This window comes from Bison bison, unplaced genomic scaffold (genome assembly GCF_000754665.1).
Source record: "Bison bison bison isolate TAMUID 2011002044 unplaced genomic scaffold, Bison_UMD1.0 scf7180017864453, whole genome shotgun sequence".
Classification (NCBI taxonomy): domain Eukaryota; kingdom Metazoa; phylum Chordata; class Mammalia; order Artiodactyla; family Bovidae; genus Bison; species Bison bison.
Genome location: NW_011495015.1, coordinates 832,552 through 843,292, shown reverse-complemented (window position 1 = coordinate 843,292; position 10,741 = coordinate 832,552). Strand labels below are relative to the sequence as shown.

The window sequence follows — 10,741 nt, the reverse complement described above, 5'->3', positions numbered from 1 at the left end:
CCCTCAGGGACATCGTCACAGACCCGTTAAATGTGCCATCGTGTCCTGCACACATGTCCACTGGCCACAAAGAGGTGCCTGGCGTCTAAAGAATTCAGAAGCCAGGAGTCGATTAACCCCATGATCTGGAAGACAATCATCGTGTTTACACTTTAAGTCACATTCTAGGGGTCTTCGTTAAGAATTCACAGATAATACTCACTTAATTCCTTTCCAAGAAAACAGCCTTTCAGGGTTGAAAACTTTCTCAAATCGTTTTATTCTGTATGTGTCCATCCTACATTCAATTGTGAAAAGAAATGTTTTTCAGAACAAGTCATTCTTAAAACATCCTAAGAATTATCAAGAACACAGGAAAAATAACATCCAGGACCTGAAGGCCCAACCAGCATGTTGGTTCTGAGCTCCCACTTGCCCTGGGTAAGCAGGGTGCTGCCACCACTGTCCAACCTGGGGCCTAGAGTCCGAAGTCTGGGGCCCAGGGTGATCAACTTCATCCCCAGAGCTCCAGCTCCCTCACTGGTAGAGTGGGTAAAGCAATAAAAATAACAGGTAAAGAAAGAGATTGAATGTATGGAAGCGCTGTGCTCACAACAGGCTGGCGCTATGTAAACATCAGCTATTAAAGCCCAAACCGTCTTGTTTTCTGATTCCCAAAGAAAACTGGTCACAAAACATTAAGTTCAAGTGAGAACCACTCTGAGGCACATTCAGCTAGGTGGTAGGGCTGGTGAGTGATGTGCAGGAGCCCCCAGAACCTGACCCCACAGGCAAGGCCCCCCTGGGCTGGGCAGGGGGAAGGCGCCTCCGCTGACCACTCACTGGTAGTGGAAGCCGATGTCGTGGTTGCCAGCCACGGCCCGCAGCTGCACGTGGGGCGGGTGTCGGAACACCTTCCAGAAGCGCCCCACATCGTCCGCCCAGGCCTGCAGAGAGAAGCACACAGTTCAGCCCAGGGAACCACCCTGTCAGGTTGTAGGGTGGGAAGGTCACTCCTTGCCGGGATGAGACGTCCATAAAGCCCATGTGCAGTATTTCTACCATTCTTTTCCCAAGACTAACCTAAGTATTTAACCTGGTGCCAAGTTTGATGAAACAGTTTATCTCCCCAAACCATCCTCTTCACACACCCGCTACTTCAATGTCGCCTGACAGCCACGCACGGACCCCAGGCTGAGGATCCCCTCAGATCAGGACATGTCCTAAAAATGGCTGCAGAAACATCCAGCTCAGGGTGGGCCCCCCTGGAATGAGGACCAGTGCCTCCCTCAGGGTTATGCTCCCTGGGGCTTGGTAGGGGGGTGGGGACCGACAAGATGTGTGGGAAAGAGAGAAACCAAAAGGTCTTTCCAGGCTTTTCTGACTTTACTATTTAAGCCTGAGATGATGTTTCAGTCCTTATTTTTATTAAGCCTAAAAAACTGGACAAACACGCTAGGCTGGATGATACCTAGCTGAACAGTAGTCAAATTTGTCCTAAAGTCTTAAATTTGGCCCAACCTATGGAAATAAACTGGACAGATTCCTTCAGTACTTTACAAAGACTTTAACAAATAATACTTAGAGTATAACATAAAATTAGAAAAATATAACATGTTCCCCTTAATTTTCTAAAGCAGCATTTATATCCAAGCTCACTCTACAACCAGTTGCTTTTTACACACAGCATTTCCATGGTTTCACAATTAGTTCTGGACTAGATGAAACCAATGACTCGGGGCAGAAGGAGAAGGGGGCAACAGAGGATGAGATGGTTGGATGGCATCACCGACTCAATGGACATGAGTTTGATCAAACTGTGGGAGATGGTGAAGGACAGGGAAACAATGTGCTGCAGTCCATGGGTTGCAGAGAGTCAGGCAAAACTTAGTGATGGAAGAACAACAATCAACACTGCAACCCCACAAACGGGTTCCCATCAGATCTGGACTTTCTTTGTACACCATTTGAAGTGTCCCAGTAAATTTCAATTAATTTTAAAAAAATATCTTCCAAAACCATCTGGAAGATATTTTTTAAAATTAATTGAAATTTTTTTTCAAGTATCTTCCAAAACTATCAGGCTTCCCTGATAGCTCAGCTGGTAAAGAATCCACCTGCAGTGAAGGAGACCGTGTTCAATTCCTGGGTTGGGAAGATCCACTGGAGAAGGGATAGGCTACCCACTCCAGTGTTCTTGGGCTTCCTTTGTGGCTCAGCTGGTAAAGAATCTGCCTGCAATGTGGGAGACCTGGGTTCAATCCCTGGGTTGAGAAGATCCCCTGGAGAAGGGAAAGGCAACCCACTCCAGTATTGTGGCCTGGAGAATTTCATGACTGTATAGTCCATGGGGTTGCAAAGAGTCAGACATGACTGAGCAACTTTCACTTTCACTTTTCAAACCATCAGTGACTGAACATTTTTAACTAAGCAGCAAGAATGGTGCTTTTCTTTCCCCCATTAATCCCAAGAATGCAGTAAGCCAAGCGTTCTGCCAGCCAAGGTGAGAAGAGCCTTGCCCTCTGGTTCCTGGAAAGCTCACAGCACCTGGTCTCACCCCTGAGGGCAGAGACACCTCCCACCAGCAACCCCCCACCTCCCTTAGAAGAAGACCATGACCTCATAGGCAGCCCAGCCTCATAAGTGTTAAACCACACTTCAGCATGCATCCTGAACTCTGGGGACGACCCAGACGCTTCCCTCCTGCGGACCTTCCCTTCCGAGAGGGTCGTGGGAAGCATCTGCCAACCTTCACAGACTTCTCTTACATAAACAGGACCCAGAACTGGCGGGGACATGGAGCCTACGACTGTGGACACTGGAGCCCCAGCGCCCAGCGCCAGGACTCCACACGCCCTGGGCTCCCTGAACCTCAGTGCAGCCCCAGGCATTGGGGCGCATGCCCACCTCGGGGGAGCTCCACTTCCCCTCATCAAAGATGTCCCCCAGGATGAAGACAACTTCCGGCTGCAGCAGCCATACCGCTGTCTGGAAGGCTCGCTCCATCTGCCACTCCCTGGAGGCCAAGAGGAAAGGAGGGGTGGTGTGTTCCGGTTCTTGTCTATCTCACACCTCCCGGGGTTTAAAGCTCTGAGAGGAAATACAGTAGCCCTGCCTTCATCTGTCTGGCCTCCCCAACCCCCGCCCTGGGATGTCCCGATGCCCTAGGACGCTCCACCCACCCCAGGAGTGAAGGCTTATTCAGGGAGGCACAAGTGCAGCCAGGGTGACAAAAGGGGTCAGAGACAGGGCCACCGGGGCAAGAGGTGCCCCCATCAACCCTCTGGTGGCGTCACCCACAAAGGTCAAAGGGTGGAAGCGACCCAGTGCCCACGAGCCCTTGAGGTGGTGGAGACAGAAATACATGGGGGACCGTGAGACCCCACCTGTGGGAAGAGGCCTACAGACCTGCAGAAAACTGAATTTGGCCCAAGTTACCTCCGTAATTTGTCCAGCCAGTGGCCTCTTACGGCCCCAAGCAGGTGGGTGTCAGCCAAGAACATGGCCCTGAGCACGGGCTCAGGGGCCTTGGGGGCCCCAAGGGTGCCGGCACCTTCAGGGGTTTTCAGCTCGGGCCAGCTGCACCGGAAGATAACGAGGTAGTAGATCAGAAATTCACAGAAGAGAAGCATGGCCAAGATGGCAGCCGAGAGCTTCAGCAGCAAGAAGCCCCTTGTCTTCAGCAAACGGAGGCACTGCCCCCTGGCCCCTAGCTGGCTTGAGGCCATATCCCTGCCCAGGGGTGCTGGCAGCCAGAGACTTTCCACGAGGAAGCCAGGCTTCTGGCCGGGTGTGGTGGTGTCCGCGTCTCCGCTGTGTACCTGCAGGGAAGAGAAGGACCAGGTTATGTGTCTCCCTTGAGGAGCCACCGTCAGGCACCACCACTAAGAACCAATGACTTCCAGAGCCTGTAACCTTCCCAGACCCACTGCCCTGTACTTTCACAAGGACAACCTGTCATGGCTCCATACGAGGTCTCTACATCTGCAAGGGCCAGAGGAGCTATTAGAATGGTTCTCCCAACAAGATGACAGTTTCATCACTATTTTAATGACATTTGGTTTCCCTGGTGGCTCAGACGGTAAAGACTCCACCTGCAATGCAAGAGACCTGGGTTCCATCCCTGGATTGGGAAGATCCCCTGGAGAAGGGAATCACAACCCACTCTAGTATTCTTGCCTAGAGAATTCCATGGACAGAGGAGCCTTGCAGGCTACAGTCCACAAGGTCGCAGAGTCAGACAGGACTGCACGACAAAACTCATTTGATGAAAAGGTGTTTGTTAAGGTCAGAGAAAAAAAACAGGAAAAGTCAACAATTAACAAGTAAGTGCCAATTCCAGGATTCCCCACCACCCACCTCCACAAAAATCAACAGGCTATATGTAGCCCCCTCTAGGGTGTTGCCTTTGGTGTGAATTCACCACTTCTCTACACAGGTTTTCCACAAAAGAAGTGGATGTTCACAGGCGAGGTGCCCCCTCGCTGGCTCAGAGTTGGGGTTGGACAGAGCCACAGCCATGAATTCTGTGTTAGGATTACACACATGTCCACAAACATGATTTTTCACCTGCACATCAGCCTTACACTCTGGGTGACCCTCCTTCATGAAACATTCATGTGCAGTGGTTTCTCTTCAGGAGCCTTTCAAACATTAAGATTCGCCTTCATTGTAGATGAGCTTTGTATCCACTTTTGACACATCTGAAGTGAAGGCCAACACAAGGGGGCCTCCGAGAGCCAGTCCTCCATGGAAGGGTCCTACACTGATGGTCAAGACAAGGATCCTGCACGTGGTGACCTGGGGGCCACAGAGAGCTCAGACACGGGAGACGCCCCAGAAGCCTGGGGGGTGGGGGAGGGGTGGGCTGTGGAGACACTGACCATGGGTCCTAACTGAGCCAATAAATGCAGAAAACCCTTTCTGGAGGAGGCGATTTTCCAGGATGATCTAGGAACCTGCATCTGGTTGACACCAAAGGGACCAGGACACATTGTTTTAGGGCCTAAAACAATCTCCGCTAAGTCCAGCTTGCAGAACAGTCCCCCTGCACCAGTAAAAGCCCAGATTGCTCCACAGCAGTGCTCATAACACACAACCACCAAGACACAGAAAACTGTACAACTTCACCTAAAAACAAACAGGGCAGCCAACAGGAATTTGCTGTACGTCTCAGGAAACTCAAACAGAGGCTCTGTATCAACCTAGAGGGGTGGGATGGGGAGAGAGATGGAAGGAAGGTTCAAAAGGGAGGGGATATATGTACATCTATGGCTGATTCATGCTGAGGTTTGACAGAAAACAACAAAATTCTGTAAAGCAATTATCCCTCAATTAAAAAATAAATAAATTAAAAAAAAAAAACAGGGCAAAGAAAAAATAAATGAAAGGCATCTGCTCTCACTGCCCATCTTCTCTCAAAAGGCCTAGAATATCCTACAATCCTGAAAGCTAAGGCCCAGCAGCAGCTGAAACTTGCGACGACCTGATGTCCCGCAAGAACTAGGAGGGAGGGAGCCTATCCCTGTGGCCTCTGCTCTGGTGCTTCCTAGCTTCCCAGTGAGGAAGCCTGAAAGACAAGTCGAGTGGCTCCTCCACGCCCACTGCTCTGTCATGGAATCCTGCTCCCGGCAGGCGTGGTGGGGACAGAGACCTTGGAGTACAGAGAGGCGACACCCCAGCTGCTCAGCTGGGCAGTGGACACAAGAGCGGGGTGGGACACAGAAGTAGGGGGGACAGGAGTGGGGGGACACAGGAGTGGGGGGACAGGAGCAGAAGGACACAGGGTTTACCACTGGGCACCACCCACCGCTGTCAGCTTAGATAAGGGCCCAGGGCCCTGCCCTTCCCCAGGCTCCCTGTTCTCTCCTCCATAAAGAGCCCTTTAGCCAGAGGACCTAGAGGAAAGGAGGGAGAAAAGGAGGAAGGAGGGGCAGTAGGCCAGCCTGCTGGTACTGAGACATGTCTTCTCAAGAACACCCTAAGGCCACGTGACCCTGCTACAGTGTGATCACTGAAAAATACACAGAACTCCCCATAAGAGTGAAACCATATTTGACAACTTCTGACACAGAATCCTTCCAACAGAATTCCTTTTCCTCAAATCCTGGAAACGGCTCTTCCTCCTTCCAAAACTCACTGTATTTTCCATCAAAGTCGAGTTCCCCTCACCGTCTTCAACATCGGCCACAGCTCACCCTCTTCACCTTCTGAAGTGAAGGCAGTGTTTCCAGGGCTGATGGGGTAGTAGAACGGGGCTGGGCTCAACTCCAAACCCCACACTAGGGGCCCGGACGTCACTCCCACCACAGCTGCTTCTGACAGCTCCCTGCTCTCACGGAGCTTACAGTCAGCCTCACCACCTCCTGGCCCAGCTGGAAGGAACCTGTGGCCATGGATGCCCAGTCACTGCCCTGCGGCCAGCAGTGCTGGAAAGAGCAAGACCGAGCGGTCTTCAAGTCCTCTTCGTGCTTCACCCTCCACCACACAGAGAGAGCTGCACTGACCTGTGAGAACTGACTGCAGCTCCGCTTGGGGTCCTCAGTGAGTCTCTGACCCCCTGGGCCTCACAGGGTCACAGCACCCACCCCCCACTGCTGCTTCGGACACTGACGGAATGTTCACAAAAGTGTTTTTTTTTTTTTTTTTTAAAGTCTTTCTATTGTTGATGGGAAAATTAACCAACAGTTCGTCCAAGAAAGAAATGGAGAATTTTATTGGAGCCAGCCTGGGAGTCAGTCTTTTGCTTCTGAGCAAGGGGTCATGCATCAAATGTCTCATTGACAGTTTGAACAATGCAGACCTGCACGTACAACTGGTGGGTGGTGGGTCACCAGGCTCCCTAAAGGAGGCGAAGGAAGCCCCCTCTCTCAGAAGGGCTGGTCAGTGCAGGTGCAGAGTGTGCACTAAAGCGGGGAGGAGGCCCAAATGGGCAGAGAAAATTTTTATTTTGAGGTTTTCCTCATCTTGCCATCAAATATGAATTTTATTTCATTCCCATGAGGCAGGCTTATCAGAATGAGATAAGAGTCAGGCTCACACCCTAAGGGAGTCCCTCCAGCTTGGTAAGAGGAACCAGCGGGTCCAGGGAAAGGCCAGTGACCGGAGGGCCTAGGAGCTGTGGCCGCAGGGCTGACCCCACTTTTCCACCATTCACTGCATAGCGCTTCTCACGTTTCACACCTGAAGCCCCAGATCCTTGACTCACTGAAAGTAAACCTCGTACATAACAAAACCAATGACGTAAGATCCTCACAGAGGTTCAGGAACCAATAACTGAAGCTGCCCACCTGGCCAGGCAGAACAGTGACCACCTGTATGAATTATCTCAAAACAGAAGGTACCGATAAGGATAAGGAAGAATTTGGGAGGGGCCAAAAGGAGGGAGGAGATGCCAGCCCATAATACATTCCAACCTCCCAGAAACCCTTGAGCTGAGATAAGCCTTGTGTGAGATGCCCTCAACGTCGGGAATTGGACTTAACATGGGCCAAACAAGATGACTGTCCACTGACGACCCAGAAAACCAACCCATCACCATAAACCCTGAGACTGGGAGCACACGGCAGAGCAGGTCTCCTGGGTTCCCTGACTCCACTGTCCTCCTGCCAGGTGACCCTTCCCAGTAAAGCCTTCTGCTTCATCAGTAACTGCTTCATCAGTATCTGCTTCATCAGCCTTCATCACAGCCTCAGGGCATAAGCCTGACTCTTACTGTCTCCTCAGACAATTCACTTCTGAGTGTTAGATAAGAGCCCATCCTCAGGCCTGTGAAGGGTCCCCCTTCTGTAACACAGCCACTACTGTGTTACTTAACCACGAAGTACTACCATCCCCTTCACGTCCAGGCGCTCAGAGACGAATGCAGAGAAAATATGTCCTTTTCTAGACTAACCTGGGTGGTGGGGATGTCTGGTCCCTCCTCAGAGCTGCCTGGGCCCAGATGCCACTGACCCCTCCTGTCTACTTGACAAACATGTGGAAAAGACGTGCTTATCCATCTGTATCACGTCTGTAAAAGGAGGAAGAGGGAGGTTAGGATAAAGGCTATATTCTGTGTGTTGCCTTCTCGTGATAAATGATAAATCATTCTGTCAATATTAGGTTTCCTTTGAGTTAGCAGGTTTGGGCTCAAAAGGCAAAATTAATAAAATGTTATTCTTTTCTGTCTCCATGTTCAATTTGTCAGTTTTACTAAGCTCATCAAATTTAACCCAGCAGGAGAGCCATACAGGCTGCCATACAGGCTCCCACTACTGGGAAAACAGTATGGTGGCTCCCCAAAAAAATTACAAGTAGAACTACCATATGATTCAGCGAACACACTTCTGGGTACACAGTGGCTTTCAGTATATTCACATCGTTCTGCAAACATCACCTCCATCCATTTCCAGATGGAAACTCCACATCCATTAAGTAATAACTCTTAAGACACGCAAATGTCCTGAAAGCAGAGACTCAGATATGTTTACCCCATGTTCACAGTAGCACAGTTCACAAGAGCCAAAATGTGGAAGCTACCCAAGGGTCCAGTGACAGATGAATCATGGATAAACAAAATGTTGCATAAACTTGTAATTATTAATGGAGTATCATTCAGCCCTTAAAAAAGGAAAGAAATTCTGACCCAGACCATAACGTGGATGAGCCCTGAGGATAGTACGCTGAGAGAAATAAGCCAGTCACAAACAACAAACGCTTCATGAGGGCCAGGTACATGAGGGCCCTACAGCAGTCAGTCCCATAGATACAGAAGTGGGACAGTGGATGCCAGGGCACGGGATGGGGAGGATGCAGAGTTATTACTTAATGGATGTGGAGTTTCTATCTGGGAAGAGGAAAAAGCTCTGGAAATGGATGGAGTAATGGTTGCAGAACAATGTGAATGTACTAAAAGCCACTGAACTGTACACTTAAAAATGGTAAAACTTAGGAGATACCAGACCACCTGATCTGCCTCTTGAGAAATCTGTATGCAGGCCAAGAAGCAACAGTTAGAACTGGACATGGAACAATGGACTGGTTCCAAATCTAGAAGTGAGTATTTCAAAGCTGTATATTGTCACCCTTATTTATATGCAGAGTACATCATGAAAAATGCTGGACTAAATGAAGTACAAGCTGGAATCAAGATTGCAAGGAGAAATATCAATAACCTCAGATATGCAGATGACACCACCCTTATGGCAGAAAGCGAAGAGCTACAGAGCCTCTTGATGAAAGTGAAAGAGGAGAGTGAAAAAGTTGGCTTAAAACATTCAGAAAACTAAGATCATGGCATCTGGTCCTATCATTTCATGGCAAATAGATGGGCAAATGGTGGAAACAGTAAGACACTTTATTTTGGGGGCTCCAAATCACTACAGATGGTGACTCCAGCCATGAAATTAAAAGACGCTTGCTCCTTAGAAGAAAAGTTATGACCAACCTAGACAGTATATTAAAAAGCAGAGACATTACTTTGCCAACAAAGGTCCATCTAGTCAAAGCTATGGTTTTTCCAGTAGTCATGTATGGATGTAAGAGTTGGACTATAAAGAAAGCTGAGCACCAAAGAATTGATGCCTTTGAACTGTGGTGTTGGGGAAGACTCTTGAGAGTCCCCTGGACTGCAAGGAGATCCAACCAGTCCATCCTAAAGGAAATCAGTCCTGAATATTCACTGGAAGGACTGACGTTGAAGCTGAAACTCCAATACTTTGGCTACCTGATGCGAAGAACCGACTCCTTTGAAAAGACCCTGATGCTGGGAAAAATTGAAGGTGGGAGGAGAAGGGGAGCATAGAGGATGAGATGGCAGGTTAGATGGCATCATTGACTCAATGGACATGAGTTTGAGTAAGCTCCGGGAGTTGGTGATGGACAGAGAGGCCTGGCACGCTGCAGTCCATGGGGCCGCAGAGTCAGACACCACTGAGCAACTGAACTGAACTGATGGAGGTGTTGCACAATTTTTTTTAAAAGAAGACAAACACATGCACACAGAGGAGCCTATAAGTTAACAATATCCTATAACAAAGGCTTTCTTTCTGATTTAAATTCACTACTTTTATATTTAAAAAAAGGAAAAGTCTCCAGAAGTTGGATTTAGGGAATATCACTGAGTCATTTTTCTCATTTTTTTCTTTTTCATTTTCTCACCTTTTAAAGAATGAAACTCGTTTAAAGATCGACTTGTGCTTCCCCAAATCAGAGCGCCTTTACCTGAAATAAAATACAAACGTGTGTTTTATGGCTGAATAATCTTTCGTCAAGTATTACTAAAGCGGAAAATGCATCACTTTCTGGAGGGCACAGCGGCTGCCACCCGCCTCCCCCGGACACCGAGGAGCCTGAGCCAGGAGGGAAGTAAAATGCGCTGATAATCTAACAGCTGATGACCCACATTACGTGATTGGTCAAGAACAGTTACTTAAGTTAAATATTTGCATAAAAAGCGCATATACAACACCGTTCTGTGTGGCCCAACACTCAAGGAGTAGTAGCTGCCGTCCATCACCGGGAGCAGAATATTTCATGCACTGACTAACCTGCGTGGGGGCCGCAGCTCGCAGAGCCGGAACAGCAACGAACGGAAGCACAAAAGCGCGGCGCGCAACCTGCTCCCCGGGCCGATGGGCAGACCCGGGGTCCCGGAGGCCCAGCCCCGCGCCGACCTCGGATCGCGGGCTCCACCGCGCGCTCGGTGCGCCTCCTTCACTCGGCCTCCAAGTGCCGAGACCTGCCCACGGCGACACCCTCGCTCGGATCCGGACCCGCAAGC

General features: G+C 49.6%; 1 protein-coding gene across 3 annotated transcripts in view; it reads right to left on the bottom strand.

Annotated features, from left to right (window-relative positions):
- Positions 1-10,741, bottom strand: part of MPPE1 (metallophosphoesterase 1) — a 14,001-nt gene extending 3,260 nt beyond the window's left edge. For 2 of the 3 annotated variants that reach the window (XM_010859069.1, XM_010859071.1), the window contains exons 1-7: positions 10,509-10,741; positions 10,120-10,182; positions 7,874-7,990; positions 3,418-3,800; positions 2,887-2,995; positions 823-926; positions 203-277 (exon numbers count right to left, since the gene is read on the bottom strand). In XM_010859069.1, coding sequence (XP_010857371.1) covers positions 203-277; positions 823-926; positions 2,887-2,995; positions 3,418-3,707 — 578 coding nt within the window. In that variant the 5' untranslated portion in view covers positions 3,708-3,800; positions 7,874-7,990; positions 10,120-10,182; positions 10,509-10,741. The remainder of the gene's footprint in view (positions 1-202; positions 278-822; positions 927-2,886; positions 2,996-3,417; positions 3,801-7,873; positions 7,991-10,119; positions 10,183-10,508) is intronic. The other variant, XM_010859070.1, reaches the window with a different exon arrangement.